General features: G+C 33.4%; 1 protein-coding gene across 1 annotated transcript in view; it reads right to left on the bottom strand.

The window, feature by feature from the left end:
* LOC115437396 (uncharacterized) overlaps nucleotides 1-24,984 on the bottom strand; it is a 105,224-nt gene that overhangs the window by 67,775 nt on the left and 12,465 nt on the right. The window contains exons 8-19 of the mRNA XM_030160623.1: nucleotides 22,816-22,947; nucleotides 22,545-22,697; nucleotides 21,120-21,236; nucleotides 20,877-21,050; nucleotides 17,144-17,345; nucleotides 14,600-14,754; nucleotides 13,408-13,520; nucleotides 9,592-9,673; nucleotides 7,007-7,144; nucleotides 3,542-3,704; nucleotides 1,059-1,174; nucleotides 36-182 (exon numbers count right to left, since the gene is read on the bottom strand). Coding sequence (XP_030016483.1) covers nucleotides 36-182; nucleotides 1,059-1,174; nucleotides 3,542-3,704; nucleotides 7,007-7,144; nucleotides 9,592-9,673; nucleotides 13,408-13,520; nucleotides 14,600-14,754; nucleotides 17,144-17,345; nucleotides 20,877-21,050; nucleotides 21,120-21,236; nucleotides 22,545-22,697; nucleotides 22,816-22,947 — 1,692 coding nt within the window. The remainder of the gene's footprint in view (nucleotides 1-35; nucleotides 183-1,058; nucleotides 1,175-3,541; nucleotides 3,705-7,006; nucleotides 7,145-9,591; nucleotides 9,674-13,407; nucleotides 13,521-14,599; nucleotides 14,755-17,143; nucleotides 17,346-20,876; nucleotides 21,051-21,119; nucleotides 21,237-22,544; nucleotides 22,698-22,815; nucleotides 22,948-24,984) is intronic.

Raw genomic sequence — 24,984 nt, 5'->3', positions numbered from 1 at the left:
TGATGATGTGTACAATAAGTCAAACGGTGAAATACCTGGTGGTTGGTCGACTGTTGTCTCTGTGAGCTGGATGAGATGGTATGCAGAGACATGTGGCTCAGTGTGGAGGAAAAGGGCTGCTTCAGCTCCACTCTGGTCTCGTTCATGTCCTCTGATTGCCTCCACAGACTGACAGCGCTGACCTGAGATGAAGAAACCACAGTGAACCATCACAAAAACAGAAAACCTCACATTAACATTTATTTAATAATGTGAGGTAAAAAGAACAGATGAAATTACATATTCTGAGTACTGATTTGAATATTTCTTGGTATGGATCGGTGTACTTTACCATGTCAGGAAGTCAGTTGGATAAAATAATACACAATTATGATGATGATGATTATTATTATAATTATTATTATAAGGTACTCTTATGGTTTATTATTATATTATGTTACAACTTGAAACATGCAACACAGAAGACCATAATATAAGACATGCAGTACAATAAACTATGAGGTTCTAATGTTAATAGAGATATGAACTAATTTAAGGCCAGCCTGTGCCTTAATATGCTAATATACATTCTGTAGTTTATATTATTTACACCTGTGATAATAATTTTAAGAGTCTCAAAAATGCTTTGTCTCTGATAAACTTTATTCACTTTAAATCTCAGTTAAAAATCCAGTGACATGTTCAGGCAGACCACTCTAGTATCAGATGTTCAATTTATTCTCAGATAAGGAAAAAAAATGGGAAAAAAATAGCTTTATTTATTATTTATTTCGAACATGCAAAGAAACAAAATAAAACAAAACAAAGCAAAACAAGACAAAAACAAAATAACATTTAAATGAACAGAATCTATTGTCAAGTACGTGTCTGAATTTTTATGGTCAAAAAGAAGAAGGAAGAAGTAGAAGCTTTATTTTGTATGTATTTACATCAATGAAAAACTCAGCTCAGTGTTAAAGATTCTGCTTTAATGTTAAACCCCTCTGTTTTTTCTGAAACAGCTGAGGGTCTTTTAAGGTTCTAGTATCAGGGTCTTAACAGGTTTCATGGATCCTGACCTGCTCCAGGCGACCATGTCTGGTCCAGTCCAGTAAAATCCTGTCCAGTCTGCCCTGTAAGGACCGCTCCAGTGTGACATCCAAACTGGTCCAACGGGGAACCGAGCTGATCTGAACTAGGGTCCAGGACAAAACAAACATGACTTCACTGTTAAAGGATCTATGGGGGGGGGGTTGAAAAGTTCATAGCCTGACTAAGGAGTTCTTGCACAGTAATGAAACTGTGCATCCATTAAATTCAGCCTCTCCTGACACTAACTGCATGGTTTCCTTCCAGATAAACCCACAGTGGAGAAATAATTTAGGACTTTGAACGGTAGTACTACAGACATGTCAGGAAAATGCTTGCTTTTCACCCCTCCCTCGTTCTCCCTCCCCCTCTTGAATTCCTCTTCCCAGTTTTGCACAGTTGATAAAACTGGAGCATCAGCACAGGTGTCAAACATGCGGCCCGGGGGCCAAATCCAGCCCACCAAAGGGTCCAATCTGGACCCTGGGATGAATGTGTGAAATATAAAAATTACACCCAAGATACTAACAGTTAATCCTTTGACTTTAGGAACCACAGAAAGCCCTACTTTAGTCTGAACTGGGTCACATCAGTAAAATACTACCATCAAAACCTACAAATAATGACAAATACAAATGTTTCCTCTTTGTTTTAGTGTAAAAAAGTGAAACTACATGAAAATGTGTAAATTTACAAACTAGCCTTTCACAAAAAATATGAAAAACTAGAAATGTGTTCAGAGAAGTAAGTGCAATTTTACTAATTTTCTGCCTGTTATTAAAATATTTTTTAAATTTGCAGATCCATTGTGATCTGTAAGTTTTAATGCACGTTTACAAATGATAAGCAGAGGCAAAATATAGTTAAAATTGCACTGATTTTTCTGAATAAATGTCAGTTTTTTCATGGTTGTTCATGTTATTCACATTTTTAAAAGGACAGTTTATAGATGTAAACATTTCCATAATGTAATTTTACTTTTTTCATTATAAAACACATTGAAAAGTTTCGAGCTGGCATTATTTATATATTATTATGTTATTACTTTACTGGTCCAGCCCACTTCAGATCATACTGGGAGGATATGGCCCCTGAACTAAAATGAGTTTGACACCTGTGGTCTATAGCATCCATGTCAGCATGAATGTCCTGGGGGGGGGGGCTCAGCACTTTTTCTGCAGACATTTGATCAGACCACGGTGCCACGGATGGTTCACCAAATGTCTGTAGTACTACCTTTAAAGTCCTACATTATTTCTCCACTGTGGGTTTATCTGAAGGAAACCATGCAGTTAGTGTCAGGAGAGGCTGAATTTAATGTCTGCACAGTTTCACTGCTGTGGAAGAACTCCTTCATAGTCAGGCTATGAACTTTTCAGTCAAACTCATTTTAGTTCAGGGGCCACATTCGCACAATATGATCTGAAGTGGGCCGGACAGGTAAAATAATAATAACATAATAATACATACAGTCACGGAAAAAGTTATCAGACCACCCCTTGTTTTCTTCAGTTTCTTGCTCATTTTAATGTTTGGTCCAGCTAAAGGTCCATTTGTTTGGATAAATATAATGATAACAAAAATAGCTCATAGTAGTTTAATTTCAGAGCTGATATCTATCCATTTAACAGGTTTTCTTGATAAAACAAAATCGCTTCAGTTCTTCCATCAGTATCTGTGTCATTGTTCTGAAAAAAAAAAACAGTGCTTTTATTCATTCCATGTTTTCTTTTCTGTCTGTTTTAGTCACATGACACACACAGGAGTTAGGACTGGATTGCAGAACCATTGTTTTTAACGACTTTGATGGTCTAATAATTTTTTCCATGACTGTACATTAAAAATGTCAACTACAAACTTTTCGCTGTTTTAGTGAAAAAAGTTACATTACATCAAAAATGTTTTACGTCTACAAACTATTCTTTTTCAAAAATGTGAATAACATGAACAACCATGAACAAACTAAAATTTCTTAAGAAAAGTATGTGCAATTTTAACAATATTGTGCCTCAGCTTCTTATTTGCACATGCTCATTACAACTTACAGATCACAGTGGATCTACAAATGCACAAAACATTTAGTAAAAGGCAAAATATTATTTAAAAAAAATTCCTTACTTCTCATAGGACATTTCAGGTTATTCACATTTTTTGTGAAAGGTTAGTTTGTAAATGTAAATATTTTCTTGTAATTTAACTTTTTTTTTTTTTAGACTAAAACAAAGAGAAAGTGGAGTTGTCATTATTTACAGGTTATTAGGAGCATATTTTACTGATCTGACCCATTTGAGATTGAATTGGGTTGAACTGGGCTCCTGAACTAAAATGACTGTTAATACTTGAGTCAAATTTTCACATTTCCTTATGTTTGACACCTGTGATCTACAGTTTCATACAGTCCAACCCTGACGTTATCCCATTACTGATATCTAGAGACATCAAAAGTGTCTTTGTATCCAGAGGTGTGGTTTACCCTGCAGGCTCTGGTTTCCCATCTCCAGGGCTGGAGGTGATGAGAACAGGGCGTTGACGTTGACCTCCTGGTTCCCCCACACAGCTCCGTGCTGGACTTGATAGCTCCAGTTTCTGGCTTCGTACACAGTCCTCAAAGCCACCGTCCTGGGGAACGGCTTGAACTGCACAACAACAATTTTAAAAGCCTTTTTATTTTTATTAGATTTTGACTTTTTTGTGTCAGTTTAGCTTTAAATACACATAGACAGTTTATTTTGAGTTCTTTAGATTTTTGTATTTTTGTTATGAAATGGACAGTTTATTTTTGATATGTATATTACTGCTAAGAAATGGATAGTTTATTCTGATTTGTGTATTACTGTTATGAAATGGACAGAGTTTATTTTTGTTTTTAATATGTGTATTATTACTGCTACAAAAGGGACAGAGTTTATTTTAATGTGAAATGCTGTTGCAAAATGGACAGAGTCTATCCTTGATATGTATATAGCGTTTTTGTGTTTTGTGCTGAGTCAGAATTTAGTCTGATATGTGTAGGATTTCTGAGTTACTTATAAGATTTTGACATAGGAATTTAGGATAGGTAGAAGGATGTGGTAAGGGAGCGATTATAAATTAAACTTCATCCCACTCCTTTTCTAATTTTTTCTTTTCTTTTTATATAAATATTTTTGTGGTTTGGTTTTAATGTTATATTTGAAATTAATAAACAAACAAACAGAGAATGATTAGTTATAGCTTATTTCTACTGTTAATTTCAGTATTTTTTAATATTATGGAGTATTTCTCACAGTGTTAACTGCTCTACTGCAGGATGCAAATGGAATGGAAACACAAATGCATGAATGCGATCTTTTTTCTATTTCAGATAAAACTGGTACAGCTAAAGGGGATATAATTTCTGCAGTACAATACTGGGCACAAGTATGAAATAAAAACTAAGGATGATTTAAAATCATTCTAGTTTAGTAGTTTCACAAGCACATCACATGATACAATTTCTATTATTGTCTTTTTTTTTAATTTAATCCTCATTTTTTATTTTAGTTCAGTTATATCAGTTTTTTCACACCAAATTTTTATTATTTTATCAACATCTATTTAATCTTAGGGCTCTTATAAGTACATATCATAAAATATATATATGTAGTTTTAGGATTTTACTCTGCATTTGTGTAGTTTTAGTGACAGTGCAGTAAAATCAAATAAAAATAACAGAGAGATTAGGCAGAATATGTAAGTATGTTTATGGTGAGAGAGAAAATAATCAATGTAAATGTCTGTTTTCTTTCTGTTTGGCCAAGCCTGTGACTCATCTTATTTAATTTAATTATTTATTTATTTTGAACATGCAAAGAAACAAAAATAAAACAAAACGAAGCAAATTAAGACAAAAATAAAATAACATTTAAATGAACAGAATCTATCTTCAAGTACGTGCAAGTCTGAATTTTGCAAAAGGCGTACAAAGAAGTCTAAACTGATTTAATCCAACCCCTCAGTGCTTTTACACCTTTATCACTAACTTAGTACAAGAATCAAACAATACATCTTTCCTAATTTTAGCATTCAACCACAACAAATACATAATGCAATAATTGAAATGTACACAACAATATGATCATCACTTGTGAATGCACATTAATTATCTATAGCAGAGGTGTCAAACATGCGGCCCGGGGGCCAAATGCGGCCCCCCCCAAAGGGTCCAGTTCAGCCCCTGGGACGCTTTTGCCAAGTGCAAAAATTCCACAGTCTTGAATTGAATTAAGCAAAAAAAAAAAAAAAAATTAGCTTGAATTAAGGAAAAAAATCTTGAATTAAGCAAAAAAAAAAAAAAAATCTTTAAGTAAAAAAAATCTTGAATTAAGCCAAAAAAAATCTTCAATTAAATAAAAAAAAATCTTAAATTAAGTAAAAGAAATCTTAAATTAAGCCAAAAAAATATTCAATTAAGCCAAAAAAAAAAAATCTCACATTTAACAAAAAATCTTGAATTAAGCAAAAAAAAAAAATCTTCAGTTAAGTAAAAAAAATAAATCTTGAATTAAGCCAAAAAAAAAATCTTCAATTAAATAAAAAAAAAAAATCTTAAGTAAAAGAAATCTTAAATTAAGGAAAAAAAATATTCAAAGAAGCCAAAAAAAATCTCACATTTAGCAAAAAATCTTGAATTAAGCAACAAAAAAAAATCTTCAATTAAGTAAAAAAAATAAATCTTGAATTAAGCAAAAAAAATATCTTCAATAAAGTAAAAAAAAAAATCTTCAATTAAGCGAAAAAAAAAAAATTTAAGTAAAATCTTGAATTAAGCCAAAAAAGATCTTCAATTAAGTAAAAAAAAATCTTGAATTAAGCCAAAAAAAAATCTAGAATTAGCAACTTAATTTTTTTTCTTTGTTTTAGTGCAAAAAATAACATTAAAATTTGAAAATATTGACATTTACAGGGTGGGGAAGCAAAATTTACAATGAACATTTAGTTGTTTTTTCTCAGCAGGCACTACGTCAATTGTTTTGAAACCAAACATATATTGATGTCATAATCATACCTAACACTATTATCCATACCTTTTCACAAACTTTTGCCCATATGAGTAATCAGGAAAGCAAACGTCAAAGAGTGTGTGATTTGCTGAATGCACTCGTCACACCAAAGGAGATTTCAAAAATAGTCGGAGTGTCCATAAAGACTGTTTATAATGGAAAGAAGAGAATGACTATGAGCAAAACTATTACGAGAAAGTCTGGAAGATACTATTAAAGAAGAATGGGAGAAGTTGTCACCCGAATATTTGAGGAACACTTGCGCAAGTTTCAGGAAGTGTGTGAAGGCAGTTATTGAGAAAGAAGGAGGACACATAGAATAAAACATTTTCTATGATGTAAATTTTCTTGTGGCAAATAAATTCTCATGGCTTTCAATAAACTAATTGGTCATACACTGTCTTTCAATCCCTGCCCTTCAAAATATTGTAAATTTTGCTTCCCCACCCTGTACAAACTCTCCTGTAACACTAAAATGTGAATAACCTGAACAAATGTGACCAACCTGAAATGTCTGTATTAAATTCAGCCCAATTTGAACTCTTTTCTTCCTGTTCCTCAGTGTTTAGTGTCTTTGTAGATCTGATCCACAATGCACATGGACAAATGAGAAGTGGAGGCAGAAGATTGGACAAATTACACTAAATTTTCTTATGTTTTTTAATTTAAATTTCAGTTTTTTCAGGGTTTTTTTTTTTTTTGGGATAGTTTATAAAAGTAAGTATTTTCATAATTTAATGGAGTTTTTTTGCACTAAAACAAAGACAAAAGTTTGGAGTTGTCATTATTTATAGGTTCTTCTGTTCTTATTTTACTGGTTCTGCCCACTGCAGATCAAATTTAGCTGAATATGGAACTGAACTAACATGAGTTTGACAGCCCTGCTCTACAGCCTATTGAGACAGTCCAACAAATACCTGTGGATATGAATGTTTCAGCTCGAGGGCCTGGCGGTAACCGCTCTCAATCACTGCCAGTTCCCCGAGAGCCAACAGTCGCCTCCTGCCTGACAACACCTCCGCCAAACCCGAAACGCTGGACTGAGTCTGGTTCAGCTGCAGAAAACACACAAACACATAAAACCAGCTGATGTCATAACCTTACCTCTCACAATAATCCACGAATACACATGCGTAAAGAAGAATTTATCCGATGATACTGAGAATACTGCCTGCTTCTAGGTTGATGCATATTTCAGATTAATTTAAGGAACACATTGACTCGTAAAAACCCAAACATCCACAGCTGACCAAAAGCATCTACTGATCTAACATGTTTATCCCATAAAGACCCAGTGCTTCTTCTGTGGCAGCTCCCACATGAACTTTTCTACCCATTTCATCATTCTTAATCAGGGTTTCTGCAGGTATCAGCCAATCTAATTTAATGCTTTTTAATGCCCTTTTTAATGCCCCTTTAAACCAATTTAATGCACATGTCCAACTGCAGATTCAGTTTTATGACAGTTAACCACTGACAGTTGTTTTGTTTTTGGTTTGTTTTATAATTCATGTCTTTTTCTAACTCTGAGACTCAGGGAAACGCACAAGAATTCCAGCATACATATACTGAGATGTATCTGTGCAAATGGCAAATAAAGTCTATTCTATTCTATTCTATTCTCTATTCTGTTCTATTTTATTCTATTTTCTATTCTATTCTGTTCTATTCTACTTTATATTCTATTTTATTCTATTATATTTTATTCTCTTCTCTTCTAAATTCTATTTTATTCTATTCTATATTCTATTCTATTCTATTTTATTCTATATATTCTATTTTATTCTATTTTATATTTTATTTTATTCTATTCTATTTTACTCTATTCTATTCTATTTTATTCTATATTCTAATCTATTTTATTCTATTCAATATTCTATTTTATTCTATATTCTATTCCATTCTATTTTTATTTTATTCTATTCTATTCTATTTTATTCTATTCTATATTCTATTTTTATTTTATTCTGTATTATATTCTATTTTATTCTCTTCTATATTCTATTCTATTCTATTTTCTATTTTCTATTCTATATTCTATTTTATTCTATTTTCTATTCTATATTTATTTTATTCTATTTTCTATTCTATATTCTATTTTATTCTATTCTATATTCTATTCTAGTTTGTTCTATTCTATATTCTATTCTATTTTATTCTATTCTATATTCTATTCTATTTTATTCTATTCTATTCTATTCTATTCTATTCTATATTCTATTCTATTCTATTCTATTCTATATTCTATTCTATTTTATTCTATTCTATTTTATTCTATTCTATTCTATTTTATTTTATTCTATTCTATTCTGTTTTCTATTCTATATTCTAGTTTATTTTCTCTTCTCTTCTCTTCTCTTCTCTTCTCTTCTCTTCTCTTCTCTTCTCTTCTCTTCTCTTCTCTCTCTTCTCTCTCTTCTCTTCTCTTCTCTTCTCTTCTCTTCTCTTCTCTTCTCTTCTCTTCTCTTCTCTTCTCTTCTCTTCTCTTCTCTTCTCTTCTCTTCTCTTCTGGCTTTCACCAGGCTCTGAATAGTTCTTCCTCCAGTCACTTCTGCTGAAACTCTCATTTTCTCATTTTTCCCACATTTGCTAATATTCCCTCCGTTCTTTCTCCACAGTGTGAGCACGCTCACAGCACGTTACATTCCAAGCGTCTGGTGTTGTGACTTCAGGTATGGGCCATAAACAATAGTCAATTAAAGGGTTCCACCTGTCAATCATCACACTATACTTCCAATCAAAATTATTAAATGTTTAATTATCAAAATAAAACATGAATAACAATGCTTTTTTTCCATCATGTGTATTTAATTGTTTAATGCCTCTGGACATCAAATTTAATTTTTTTTAACATCATTTAAGGACTTGATTTTCACAAAATCTATTTAATGACTTTGAATGCTTTTTAATGACCTGTTAATTGATTTATCACCATTTATTATGATATTATCCTCTGTATTTGATGGTTTTTCTACATCATGTATTTTTCTATATTTAATTCACTGATCATGTAGATGTTCAGAAAAGCTCAGATTAAAGTTGAGGGTTATTAGATCAGAAACAGAGAAAACTGACAAAAAAGTGACTTATTCAACAAAATAAATGATTAATTGAACATAAAACAAGTGTCTCCATCCACTGTTATTGATCAAACTCCATGGATTTTACAAGCGAATCACTGTTGTACAAGATGATTTTTCTTCAGTTTTCTCTGTTTTGATATAATTGAATTTACTGAGTTTTCATGAACATCTAAATTGAGTATAGGAAATTAAATTTAGAGAAATATATGATTTACAGTAGAAAATACAAAATACAGAGACTAATATTATAATAAATGATCACTTAAATAATGGTTAAATAGAGAGAAAAAAAATTATTTGAGGAACTGCTACAAAATTAGCACTGGGTATTTATGGGTTAAACTACAGGGAGCAGATTAGACCTATGGATAAACAGACATTAAGATGGATTTTGAGTTGAATTCTATACCTGAACATACCTGAGAGTGGACATTGAGCTGGGACGGCAGGTATGTCAGCATCCTGGGGATATTCTGCACAACTTTCACCATCAGGTCCTTGCTAGACACAAAAAACTTCTGTCAGTATTATCTAATACAGGACTAGATTTACAAGGTACTTCTACTGATTTTAATGGTTTATCTTCATTATCATTATTTAAAAGCATCTGAAAGGACTCTAATTTTCAAAAAAATGTAAGACTTTATAGCAGGGCTGTCAAACTCTTATTAGTTCAGTTCCACATTCAGCTAAATTTGATCTGCAGTGGACTGAACCAGTAAAATAATAACAGAATAATATATAAATGTCAACTCCAAACTTTTCTCTATGTTTTAGAGCAAAAAAAGTACATTTACATTATGAACACATTTACGTCTACAAACTATCCTTTCAAAACGTGAATAACATGAACAAACTGAAAAAATCAGTGTAATTTTAACAATATTCTGCCTCAGTTTATCATTTATACATGTACATTATAATTTACAGATCACAGTGGATCTACAAACACACAAAACATTTAATAACAGACAGAATATTGTTAAAATTGTACTTGTCTTAAAACATTTCAGGTTGTTCATATTTGTTCAGGTTAATCACATTTTTTGCAAAAGTATACTTTGTTTTAGTGTAAATACACGAAAAATATTTACATTTACAAAGAGAAACATTTGGAGTTGTCATTTTTTCTCTGTTATGATCGTATTTGATTGAACCTGCCCATTTGAGATTGAATTGGTCTCAATATGGAACCTGAACTAAAAGGATTGTTAATATTTTAGTGTAATTTTTGCATTTCACAAAATCATCCAAAGGGCCGGACTGGACCCTTTGGCAGGCCAGATTTGGCCCCCGGGACACATGTTTGACACCTGTGCTTTATATCATTTGATTTGTATTTCTATTATTTGCACTTTAAGATTATTATTTCAGCTATATTGTATTTTTTATTCTTTTTTTTTCCTGTGTATTGTTTACTTCTGGGGAGGTATTGACATAAGCCTTTTTTGGCTTCTATCCTCTCCTGCACAGTGGCGTTACTTGCATGAAAACTGTTTTTTAAAATTTTCTCTTGCTGTCTGTGATGTGCAAATAAACAAATAAATAAATAAAATAAAATGATGTGAAAATGTGGATGTCATCTGTAAACGTAATCCTAAATCTGCCAAATAAAAATTATTTAAAACTGCACACCACATACTGACACACATAAAGGCCATGTGATAATAAGATTAGTCCCATAAAAATAATCATTTCATTGTTATTCTCCACACCATTTCTGTGCCTCTTGCACAGCTGAGAATTAGAAAGTCTCCATTGACAATATTAGATTAAAGCTTTCACAGGAGTTAAGCGTAAATTTGTCAGGTTTGAGGTCATTATACAGGGGTTGGACAAAATAATGGAAACACCTTCACCTCAAGATGATAATGCCCCAATCAATACAGCTAGAATTGTTAAAGAATGGCATGAGGAACATTCTAATGAAGTTGAGCATCTCGTATGGCCGGCACAGTCCCCAGACCTCAACATTATTGAGCATTTATGGTCAGTTTTAGAGATTCAAGTAAGACGTCGATTTCCACCGCCATCATCTCTAAAAGAGTTGGAGGGTATTCTAACTGAAGAATGGCTTAAAATTCCTTTGGAAACAATTCACAAGTTGTATGAATCAATACCTCGGAGAATTGAGGCTGTAATTGCCGCAAAAGGCGGACCTACACCATATTAAATTATATTTCGTTGATTTTTTAAGGTGTTTCCATTATTTTGTCCAACCCCTGTAGAGCTCTCATATGCAGAAAGAGCAAACTGAGCTCTATCAAGAGAAATCTGAACAAACGAGATGATGACAAACACACAGTAGCAGTATTCTGCAAAGGATATTTTGGTAACACTTTAAGTCCACACTATGAAGCATTAGTTAAGCATTAATAAATACTGAATTCACCATTTATAAAGCATATTTCTGACATGAATACTCATTAATATACAGTTTATAAGCACAGTTATAAATGTTCAACAAATCATTCATAATCATTCATCATGCAGTTTGTTTTAATAATCCCATGTGGTGGGTCTTTGCTTTGTTACAATAACTGACATTTTTGTGAGTCTGTAGGCATTGTCAACCTTTAAAGGTCATTTGTAAATGCTTTAAATGTCATAGATAGTGCACACTTTAGATGAGCTCACACCATAGACTGAATTACTGAGTAGGAAGTGCTTTAGAACTACCTGAAAAAAAAAAAAAAAAAGTCGTGTGAGATACTCCCTGGTAAAATGTCCAAATAAAAGAGGATACACAAGCAAAGGTGTCAGGAAAATGGGCAATGATGACTGGGAGTACAGTTGGTGTGGGCTGCTGCCTTATGTGTACAGACAGCTGCCTGTCAGCCAGCTGAGCCCATAAATGAGAAAAAAAAAAAAAAAGAAACTACCTGAAATAATGAATTCCTGTATTAATAAGTATAAAAATCAACTCTAACATTCATTAACCATTAGTACATGTCTGAATAGTGTATGTTCAAGCATAAATGCACATCATAACTAATGTGTAAATCATGCAATACAATTTTTTTAAACGCTGAATCCATAATTTATAAAGTATGAAAATACAATCATGAAGCACAATGTAGATGAGCTTAATAATGATGAGTAAAACCATTATAACTGTGCTTATAAATAATATATTTATGAGTATTCATGTCATAAGTATGCTTTATAAATGATGAATTCAGTATTTATTAATGTTTAACTAATGCTTCATAGTGTGGACTTATTATAAAGTGTTACCGATAGTTTTGTCAGTTTTCTAATGTTATCCTGAGCTTTAGCATCACATCCAGGTAATAATGTCAACATCTGAATAAAACAGTGACTTTTACCATGTGAACATGCTGTACGAACACTATTTCTAACACTAATGTATAGGGGTGTAAGAAAATATCAGTTCTGCAATAAATTGTGATATTTCATGATACTGCATCGATATTAAAAGGTACTGTACCGATATTTATAGGTATTTATGGGTCAAAACACAGTGTTCGAAATCTCTCTGACGGGACATTTTAGAGACAATTTGAAGGATTAGTATTGCTAAATAACCCACATTTTTACTTTTACATTCATTTTTGCTTTAGTTATTTATCCAAAACAAGAAGATACTTTATAGTGAAATAAATGTTTGAATGGCAGTCAATTAAAGTTCGCTCTCTGACGGGACATTACTGTGTTTTGGGCCTTACTGAAATACAGATATAGCTGAGGTACATTTTTGTTTTTGTTTTTTCTTTATTGTTTATATCTTATTTATTATAATTTAACACTATTTTATTAAATAATGGTTATTTAAAGCATCCTAAAAGCACTTTTTACTGTCTGAGATAGGCAGATGTTAGTTCCTTTGTTGGGATTGCACAAAATTAATGTTCTGATGTTAGCTGTGAACTACTAGAATATGAACATTTGAACAGGATCTTAAACTGTAATGTCTGTAAAACAGAATTTCAGTTTGAACAGAGGAAGATTTTGTGACAGAACATCAGATCCTGTTGTGATCAAATAAAAATGTGTTTAGTATTTGTGCAGATTTCAGGTGTAATTTAATTCTTCAAGGAAATAATCATTTAAAAAAAGAAAAAAACAAAACATTGCCTTTTTAACAGCATCATGGTATATCGTATCGTGATCCTAGTTTTGTGATTTGTATCGTATCACCAGATTCCTGCCGATACACAGCCCTACTAATGTAGTTCCTCATGAATAAGCAGTGTTGGATGGTTTGTGTCTACCTGTCAGGCAGGTGATGTCCCTGGACGATGAGAGCCAGTGAGGAGCTGAGTTCAGGGTTCACGGCCATAGAGCATTTGAGCTGTGACTCCGTGAGTCTTCCCCACGCTTCGACCTTCAAAGAGATGTTTAGTGTTAACCCTTTCATGCACAGTGGTCACTCCAGTGGACAGTTCTTCTGCAGCTGTTCTCTTGTATATTCATGGGTTTTGTCGTCGTACTTCCTTATCAGCTAACACACTGGGCGCTCATGCATCATCCCATACACTGTAACGCTGATGTTCTTGATCAACCTGACTTTCAATAACACTTTTGAGTGTAAAGCAATTGCTTTTTGTTTTTATTAAATTGTAATTAACAAAACGGCTGTTCTTTTTCCCCCTTCTCCCCCTGTCTCTATCACCCTCTTTTCTCCTCCTTCACTCTCTTTTTAACCCTCTCTCCTCCTGTCACTCGTCCATCTTCCTCTGTCTGGTTCTGCTCCAGGTTTCTGCTGTTAAAGGGACTTTTTCCCTCCACTGTCTCCTCTCACTAGTGTTGGCTCCTGGAGGATTCTGTTGGTTTCTGTAAATTGCCTTCAGTCTGGTTTTGACCAACTCTATATGTAAAGTGTCATGAGAGAACTTTTGCGGTGATCTGGCGCTATAGAAATAAAATTTGATTGATTGATTGGATTGGTTTTTCCCTTGTATGTCGCTTTGGAAAAAAGCATCTGCCAAATGCATAAATGTAATGTAATTTTTTTTTTTTTTTTTTTTTTTGCATGTTATCTCTATGAAGTGTGTAATGACTAGAATTAGAGTACATTTAAATATAAGAAAACATCAGATTAGCAGCATTAAAAACATTTTCATGTCATAGTTTTCACACAGTATATCAGTAAATACTTGTTTCTTTGCTTCAAAAATTAAACACATGATGTCTAGCTGAGCGGACATTTTGGCAATTCCATGAAAAATAGATTCATACAAACTTTTTCAATCACATTGTTTTTTCATGCCTAAAGAGGAATCAAAACACTCAGGAAAAAAAAATCTTGATTAAGGTTCTCATAATTCATGCATGAAAGGGTTAATGTAAAAATTAAAAAAAGAACAAGTAGAAGAAATAAAGCACATAACTGTGTTTGAGCTGTAGTCGAAAATGTGACATCATTGCAGGTAACTGTGGCAGTTGTGGGTGTCTTATCATCACCTGTAACACTGGGCTGCTGTTTCCATGTACAGTGTGCTTGAGTGTAACTCTGGCTTCTTTGGACCCTCTGTTCCCTCCCCAGCCGCCTACGTCACCCACCATTCGGACCCTCCAGTCCTGACAGTGGACGTCTACTGAGGCGCTACGCAGAGGACCTGCAGACGAGATTAGAGTCCAGTTATAAGACGTTCAAATCACAGGACTGTCATATAAGATGTCCTGTGTTATTGTGCCTTAAATAGACAGTGTTGTCATTTTAAGTGATGGGGCAATCAGGTTATTAAAACAAATAATCGCTTCTGATTCACCTGAAAATAGTTCACTGTACTGGTTCACACTTCTAGCATTATTATACAGGGTGGGGAAGCAAAATTTACAATATTTTGAGGCAGGGATTGAAAGACAGTGTATGACCAATTAGTTTATTGAAAGTCATGAGAATTTATTTGCCACAAGAAAATGTACATAATAGAAAATGTTTTTATTCTATGTGTCCTCCTTCTTTTTCAATAACTGCCTTCACACGCTTCCTGAAACTTGCGCAAGTGTTCCTCAAATATTGGGGTGACAACTTCTCCCATTGTTCTTTAATAGTACCTTCCAGACTTTCTCGTAACAGTTTTGCTCATAGTCATTCTCTTCTTTCCATTATAAACAGTCTTTATGGACACTCCGACTATTTTTGAAATCTCCTTTGGTGTGACGAGTGCATTCAGCAAATCACACACTCTTTGACGTTTGCTTTCCTGATTACTCATATGGGCAAAAGTTTCTGAAAAGGTATGGATAATAGTGTTAGGTATGATTATGACATCAATATATGTTTGGTTGCAAAACAATTGACGTAGTGCCTGCTGAGAAAAAACAACTAAATGTTCATTGTAAATTTTGCTTCCCCACCCTGTAAATACACAGAACTAAGGCTAAGACTAAACTTAGAATGGAAAAATAATTTAAATAGCAGTTTTCAAGAACATACCTACAACTAACCTGTTCCTTCACACCTAACTTGTGTTTATTTTCATCTATTTAATACCAATTTCCAGTTAATAACTTGTTATTAAAACTGTAATAACCTATAGTTTTTTTTGTTTGTTTTTTAGTTTTTTCATTTTTTTTTTATTGGAATCTAATCACAAAGTGGACCAGCAATGTGACCTCATGACCGCCAAACAGGTATGACGTCAGCTCAGGAATACTGTAAAATAAACTTAGTGACTCAATCGTGGAGAATCAATATATAATAAAACAAGAAAGTGTAGATAAAGTGAGTATTGTTTTCCCTTTGAATAAAGGTGATAGAGGTCAATTTTTCAAATAATTTCTGGTAGGCATTCTTTCGTTTGATCATTTTTCTGTTTTCTCAGTTCTGTTTTTTTTTTTTTCTTTTTCTTCATAACACCCACATAAAATGTGGGAAAAGAAAACATAAAATATATAAAATAAAACAAGGCAATTAAACATGAAATGAAAAGAAATCACTTCCAGTCTATACTTTTGTTCTAGTGTTTTTGAATTTATGATGTCGTTCTATGTTACCAGCAGGGCTGATTCGTTTCTCTCTTTTCATTATGAGTGATCTATAGTATATATACTATAATATTGTGCTCAAACCTAATCACTGGGTGACTGAGACAATATGGTAAAGTTAATTTCATTAAATGTTAATAGGCTTCGTAGCCCAATCAAACAGTCCAGATGTCTTACAAAATTAAAGAGAGAATATAGACATCGCATTCTTGCAAGAAGTCCATATGACGGGAAAAGATCATGAGACATTTAAAAGACGAGGATTTAAATATGTGTTTGCTTCATCAAAGGATTCGAAACATTTGAGAGGGGTTGTCATACTGATCTCTGGAAGAATAATATATGAAAATAAATCACTTCCATTGAGGTAAAAACTAAACTAAAAACTGATAAAAAAAAATTCACAATTACAATAATCCTGTCTAAAAATGATAACAAATCTGCATGTGTCCATCAACAGTACCTACTTTAGAAGGTACTGAGAAGCTAATCTCACAATAAACAGCTGACTCATGTCCTTCCTAAAGTTTTCCACAACTTTTTTATGTCGTCCTCTGTTATTCACAATTATCCTACACCATACTCGAGCAAATTTTATTTTCCATACTGTCGAACTTCTGTCAGGCAGTATTCTCTAAAATATCGCGGACCACATCTGTGGAATAATCTACGACCTGAACTTCAATCAACACCTTCTTTATCATCATTTAAAAAGCATCTGAAAAGGACTCTAATTTATGGAAAATTGTAAGGCTGTATATCATTTGATTTGTATTTCTATAGTTTTTCTTTAGATTATTATTTCAGTTATATTTTTAATTCTTTTTTTCCCCCTGTTTATTGTTTATTTATGGGGATGTATTGACAAAAGCCTTTTTTTGCTTCTATCCACTTTTATCCTCTCTTGCACAATGGTGTTACTTGCATGAAAATTCTTTTTTTTTTCTCTTGCGGTCTATGATGTGCAAAAATAAAGAAAATCACAGTTGAATGGAGCCGGTGTCCCAGTCTGACCTTTGAACTGAGCGCTCAGGGCCGTGTCCAGTCTGTGATGTGCTGTGTGATTGGATGGCGGTGGTGAGTAGGAGACGACCGCGGCCAGGCGTCCATCGGATACGGTGACGTTCAGGCTGGAGACGAGCAGCTGGTGTCGGTCCACGGAGAGCAGAGCCTTGGACTGAAGCTGTGAGGGAAACCCCTGGACGGAACACAGGCCCTTGGAGAAGAACGTTACAAATGCAGACAATGATGTAAATCCATGATGAAAAGCACACAAATGAACCGCTTTTTGATTATAAAACTGCAGCGTTTTCATGTATGTATCTTTATTTAGGCGGGACAGTGCACATTAATGAACACATTTATATATTCCGTTTCAGTTTAACCCTTTCATGCATGAATTATGAGAACCTTAATCACAATTTTTCCTCCCTGTTTTTATTCCTCTTTAGGCATGAAAAAATCCCCAATGTGATTAACATTTTTATATGAACCTGTTTTTCATGGAGTTGCAAAAATGTCCACTCAGATGGATATGATACATTTAATTTTTGAAACCAAGAAACATGTATTTACTGATCTACTGTGTGAAAACTATGATATAAAAACACTTTTAATGTAGCTAATCTGATGTTTTCTCATATTTAAACATACTCTAATACTAATTATTACTCACTTCATGGAGATAATATACAAAAAAAAAAGATTTTCTAAAAGAAAAAAATGATAATTACAGTCTATTAACAATCAGCAATTGGTTTACACTCAAACATCTCACTGCACATCAGGTTTATCAAGAAAAGCAAAGTTACATGATGCCTAAGTGTCCACTCTACTGAATGATATGGAACTAAAACAACAAAACGCATGAATATGCAAGAGAACAGCTGTAAAATAACTGTCCACTGTAGTGACCACTATGCATGAAAGGGTTAAACATGTAAATATGCCAGAGTTAGCGTCAGTGCTAATTTTCATCTGCAGTCCCCCCAGTTATGGAAATGCATCTTATACTGCTGTTTTAGTTTTTATTAATGTCTTTTTTCATTTGTGGCCATGTGACAGTGGAACACATTATCGATGGAGCTACTAACAATTACAAACTATCACACATTTTCCCCCATGGTGAACAAACAGCTGCTCTCTAACTCAGTGGTTTCCAACCTTTTTTGGCTCCTGACCCCATTTTAACATCACAAATTTATGGCGACCCCAGACATTCAAAACGGAGACATTTTTATTTTGCTAATATTAATTTGTTTTGGATCATGTAATAGTTTGCTATACTATGTTGCAAATAAACATTAATTTCAGAGGACATTTAGTCTATATAATGTCTATTATTGTGAACAGAGGCAGTAAATCCAGGTGTAGATTACTGCACAAAGGGAGAATTTCATTTTCCTTTGTCAGGATATGTCCAGTCAGTCCAGCTGTGATTTACAAGGAGGACAATTAATACTGAACAAACAAGAACTGAAACTATGAATTATGAAAGAGCTGCAGCATCTGAAACTGACCACAATGAACATTTGACACAGAAACAGAACCACAGTGCTGCAGTTTCAGCTTCAGTTTGACATGTCTTATGTATTGTGATTGTCTCAACTCACAATATATTTTTTATTATTATTATTATTTTTTTATCACTTACTATAAATTTCAGGCGACCCCACTTGGGGTCCCGACCTCAAGGTTGAAAAACACTGATCTACACGATCAGTAAATTAAATATAGGAAAATACCTGACTTTCATGGAAAAAGGAGATGAATCACTTAAGAAAGGTGACAAGTAGAGAAAACAAGTTTGGAAGTTACCACAAAAACATTTCTGTTCTTCCATGTTAAGATGAAGAGCCGAACATAAAAGAGACTCTCCCTGTTCCCCACTCCGAAAGAACACCAGTGCCGCACCAGTTTACAAACCAACATAATGAAAGTATTTACAGAATTAACTATTGTGACTAACCTGTCACAGCTGGGTGCAGATGGAGACCTCGTTTTTGACATGCTTCTAAACAATTAATGTCCAAACAATTAATGTCCAGACAGAATCCTTCGGTGAGCTTTTCACTTTTATTGAACGTTCTTAGATGATCACATCAGTGTCTCATGAAGATTAAAATACAAACATGACAACTACATGATGCTGACTTCTAACTGATAGCAGTATGATCTCCCCGTCCCTTCCCAGTGACCTAGTTATCTACCCCTTAAATAGATTTCCCTTCACCCCCCCCCCAACTCAAACCGGAAATCCACAATTAACTAGACGCAAAACAAACAAACAAACAAACATAAAGAATGGCTCCTACATTAACCAAACCTGTAGCCATAATATAATGTGATGTAAACATGCTTCGAGTGTGTGTGACGGACTGCAGTGGGACGAATAAGAGTGAATGGTTGGATGTGGATGATATTTTTATATAGATGGAGCAAGGTTCTAATAGTTTTGGATTTTTCATTATAGTTTAGTTTTATTTAGTTTTGCCTTTTTTTCTCTAATTCAGTTCGTTTTAAGAGCAGGTTTGATAGTTTTTATTAGTTTATGTTTTTTCTAAATGCTTAGTTTTGCATATCTTTTATCTTTGTCACCGTCGTATTCAAATAAATCCCAGACAGGACTCTGCTGCTTTCTCCTAACTTTGGTCTCCATGTTTCCAGGTAGAGTTTGGACGAGAAGATGACTCTAAACCAGAAGTGATGAGAAGTGACGGACTGTGAAGTGTCGTATGGTGCCAGCAGCTAAAATTGCTCGAGTGAAATAAATCGATTTCATATCAATTTGACACTGATGAAAATGAAAACGAAGGGAATTTTATCCATAATTTTTATACGTTTTAGTTTTGTAAGCACACAATACAGTTTCAGTTAGTTATTTTTTTCTTTTAATTATAGTTTTTATTTATTTCAGTTAACGAAAATGCTTTTTCAATTCTAGTTTTCGTCATTTCGTTAGTTTTCGTTAACGATAATAACCTTGAAATGGAGTTATGGAAATGCATGTTATACTGCTTTTTGTATGTTTTAGTTTTTTTTAATGTCTGCTTTTTTAATGATAACATCAGCCTGCCCAGGTATGGAGAGACAGTTGTTTCTTTATTCATCAATGAAAAAGAATGGATTTGCAATTTAAAAGAATGTTTAAAGTTTAAAAGAATGAGTTTATACTTCTTCCTACTCCTTTTCGACCATGCAAAATTCAGACTTGTATGTGCTTGAAAGATAGATTCTGTCCATTTAAATATTATTTTGTTTATGTCTTAATTTGCTTTGTTTTGTTTTATTTTCTTTGCATGTTCGAAATAAAATAAAAAAATAAAAAAATAAATAAAATAAAATAAATGGATTTGTAACCAAAAAAGAAATCTGAGAGCAAAAGACACTCAGTGGCAATCAAATCAAATCAACTCAATCAATCAAAAGTTTTTTTTAAACTCACAAGCAAAGAGGACTGATTTATAAGCAAAATTATATTTTTTTTTGATTGCCACTTACTGTCTTTTGCTCTCAGATCTCTTTTTTGGTTGCAAATCTGTTGTTTTTCATTGCAAATCCAATTAATCTATCTTTTTGATTGATGAATAAAGAAACACATTTCTCTCCATAACCAGGGACTACAGGTGGAAATTGGCACTAGTGCTACAACCTAGGACACTACATGTTTCCTATTTAAGGTTAATATACATTGTGCATTGTCCCTGTCTAGATAAATAAATAAAATTCACAAAAAATTCTCACTTACCTCGGTCATATAAGGCACTCCTCGGTCCTGCAGCCACGACCAGCTGTGCCACAGGGTTCCTCTCATCTCTTTGTTCGTGGGTGAATATTTCATCTTTAGGCTCAGTCCTGCCTGGTCACCTCCAAACTGGGACTGCAGGGTCAGGGTCTTACCCTCAGCAGAATCCAGCTCTACCTGCACACAGTCACAGTAGAATTCGGTCTGTCAGAAATTCAACCTCACATGTATTGAAGAGTTCCTCACCTGAACGCTGCTGTTTGCAGGGACTCCCAGTTTCCTCAGATGGTCGATTGTATGTCTGAAGCCACTCTGCACTCTCACAGTTTCTGACATCTTTGACACTGTCATCTCTTGATATAACTGTGAAAAGATGAATAATGAAATGAAAAGGACATTACAGTTGATTCTAGAACATATCGGCATACGTGGGACATAAATATAGGGACAAACTGAATTTAGGTGTTTCAATGGTGTTGCAATAAATTATTTTATCACATTATAGGGTTAATTTTGTTAATATCAGAATCTAAAATGCCTACAGAATGCTTCAAAATTTGTTTTACTTAATATTACTCAATTTTGACATTTATTTTATTAATACAATTGTGCAATTGCTTTATTGTTCATTATGTATCATGTGTGGGTTTTGCATTGTTTGGACTTATTGGCTTGAGCGTCTGGTTCCAACCTATATGTAAAGTGTCATGAGATAACTTTTGTTATGATTTGGCGCTATATAAATAAAATTTGATTGATTGATTGACTTTGTAATGCTGCTACCTTGGCCAGGTCTCCCTTGCAAAAGAGATTTCTGATCTCAATGGGACTTCCTGGTTAAATAAAGATTAAAAATAAAAATAAAAATAAAATAATTGTATTAACCCTTTCATGCACGAATTATGAGGACTTAATCAAAATTTTTTCCTGAGTATTTTTATTCCTCTTTAGGTGTAATAAAAAACAATGCGATTGAAAATTTTCTTCTGAAAAATAAAAAAAATTTAAAAAATGAAATAAAAATTATTAAAAACATTTAAAAAATACATTAAAAAAATAATAAAAAAAAAATTCTTATGAACCTATTTTTCATGAAGTTGCAAAAATGTCCACTCAGCTGGACACCACACGTTTAATTTTTGACGCACAGAAACATGCATTTACTGACAAATTGTGTGTAAAAACTATGGGGAGGGCTTGTGATTCTGGGGGTTTATGCTCAGGGGAGATCTACATAATGTTACCAGTTCTTGTAAGAAAAGATATGTAGTGTCTTAAAACTTTAATAAAGATATGTGTAAAAAAAAAAAATAAAAATAAAAAAAAATCCATGAATATACAAGAGAACTGCTGTAGAATAGCTGTCCACTGTAGTGACCACTATGTATGAAAGGGTTAAATGTTGTACCTCCAGATTAATTAGGAATAATGATATTAAACCACAAGTAACCACGGTTTGTTCTACTCTCACTCAGGAAGAAACACCTGCCATAAAACTTGAAATAAGCATAGGCATGTATTTATGATTACTGAAAACAACTGACATTTTCATCATAATTATACTTTTTATATCTATATTTTGACTGTAAGTCCTAAAAGCCGTAGGTGTGCTTTTCCCCTATATTTTTGTTCAAAGCCTGTATTTCAGAGTGTGTTAATATTTCCTCCCACCTGTTGATTCCCGGCTCTGCTTTGTAAAAGGTAATAGTAGGAATCATTGCCGTGACTCCCTGACTCCACCGTCAGTGCAGCGCTAACAGGGACACCCAGCTTCTTCAGCATCGGTACAGTGTGGTTCAGAAGCAGCAATCCTTCATTTTTATCCTGAAAAAATGTAGGGTTACATTTTATACAATCGTAACAGAGATGTTCCATCTTGCTCATGTTAAAGGCTCATATTAAAAATGTATATTAATGTCAAATCAATAGTGTTTTCTCACACCTTTGTTTTTTTCAGAGTCACTGCAGCCGTTAACTTCGTGTTATCTATCGACATGAAAACTTGAGATTCAGCAACCGCTGGCGACACAAGCAAGGATCCAGATGCACGGATGCGATCCGGACTGCCCCAGTCCTAAAAACATGACAGAGGAAATGATGGCTTTTTGTACATGTGCGGTCTGTTATTATGATATGAGTTCATATTGAGGAAAAGATGTGGTCATTAAGGGTAAAGGGAGAGGAAGTGGTGGAACAGTGGGGAATTATGAGTAAGAATGTGTTTTCCATGTGTGTTCTCTTAATTGCCATGGATTTATGCGACTTTTTTTTTTTCTGTTGCACATAAAATAAAAACGACATGCTGAGGAGATGTGGAAGTGAATCACGGCCACATAAAAAATTCTAGTGATATAGTTCCCTTTTTATTGGAGCTGCTCTTCGGCCTCTTTGTATAATACATTAGATTTGATTGATTGGCTAAAAAAATTTATTCATCCCATCAAGAAATCTCCAGAAATACATAAATAAATTGCAAAAGTGCAGCAGATCCACCAGAGCAGCGTCATGTGGCCATTATAAAGTTTCATACCGTAAAACATCTTTTTCTCAGATGTCAGTCTGTGTTAAAAAAGCTAAACTGTGAAACCCACTGACTGATCATTTAGAATCTGATACGATCGCCACTGTCAAAAAACCCCCCGAAACACTAAACCCTGGTTTACTCAGCAACAAACCAGTATTCATGTCTAATCTTACATGCGATGCGTTTTAAAATTTTATTGCAACTCATTATTTTTATGTATTTCCTTCAAACTGTATTCAGGTAAAATACTTTACTCTTTTGATTCTATAAAAGCCCTTTTATGGAAAGATGTCCCAAAGATTATGATGCTTACATGGGATTACTGGTCTCAGTTTATATATTTATGTATTGTATGTATCAGTCCCTATTAAATAAACCATACATTTAAAAAAAAAAAATCTGCACTTTATGTGGGTGACAAAAAAACAGGAAATGAGAGATACAGTAAAAAAAAAAAAAAAAAATACAGCACATTTGAACTAAAACAATATTTTAAATGTATTAAGAGATTCATAACATATAAAGACTTTCATTTATTTTCCTTTTAATAGTTTTAGTCATAACTTACCTCCAAAAGGGATTTAATGGTCGAAAGGTTTTTGTGAGTCTGAAAGAGGTTAAGTCAGTATTTTATTATAAATCTGTTCTAAAAACTAATTTTGATTGTGTGGAATTTCTTGAATATTGGTATGTTTTTGGTAATTTTTCAATTATTTTTACTTATTTTTATTGGATGTTCTGGCTCTTTTGTATTTTACTATGTGTTTTTATGAAAAAGCACTGTGTAATGGATCTAAATAAATAAAATTTCAATATTGGAAACAAGCATAATAATAAGAAGAAGAAGAAAGAAGAAGAAGAAGAATGATAATGATGACGATGATGATGATTATTATTATTTTCTGCTATGATTGAGGAATAATTCACATATTGAGACAGAAAAGAGCTGGAATAAAAAGTGTGTGCTGATTTGCCTCGATACTCTCACAGGTTAATATAATTCCACTCTTTTTGTTGTACATTATGTCAGATATAAAGACTAACTTTCTGTAACTGCTTTCATCCATATATATACAGGGTGGTGAAGCAAAATTTACAATATTTTGAAGGGCAGGGATTGAAAGACAGTGTATGACCAATTAGTTTATTGAAAGTCATGAGAATTTATTTGCCACAAGAAAATTTACATCATAGAAAATGTTTTTATTCTATGTGTCCTCCTTCTTTCTCAATAACTGCCTTCACACGCTTCCTGAAACTTGCGCAAGTGTTCCTCAAATATTCGGGTGACAACTTCTCCCATTGTTCTTTAATAGTATCTTCCGGACTTTCTCGTAATAGTTTTGCTCATAGTCATTCTCTTCTTTCCATTATAAACAGTCTTTATGGACACTCCAACTATTTTTGAAATCCCCTTTGATGTGACGAGTGCATTCAGCAAATCACACACTCTTTGATGTTTGCTTTCCTGATTACTCATATGGGCAAAAGTTTCTGAAAAGGTATGGATAATAGTGTGAGGTATGATTATGACATCAATGTATGTTTGGTTTCAAAACAATTGATGTAGTGCCTGCTGAGAAAAAA

Source organism: Sphaeramia orbicularis, chromosome 17, assembly GCF_902148855.1.
Source record: "Sphaeramia orbicularis chromosome 17, fSphaOr1.1, whole genome shotgun sequence".
NCBI lineage: Eukaryota > Metazoa > Chordata > Actinopteri > Kurtiformes > Apogonidae > Sphaeramia > Sphaeramia orbicularis.
This window is presented reverse-complemented; position numbering and strand designations above follow the sequence as displayed.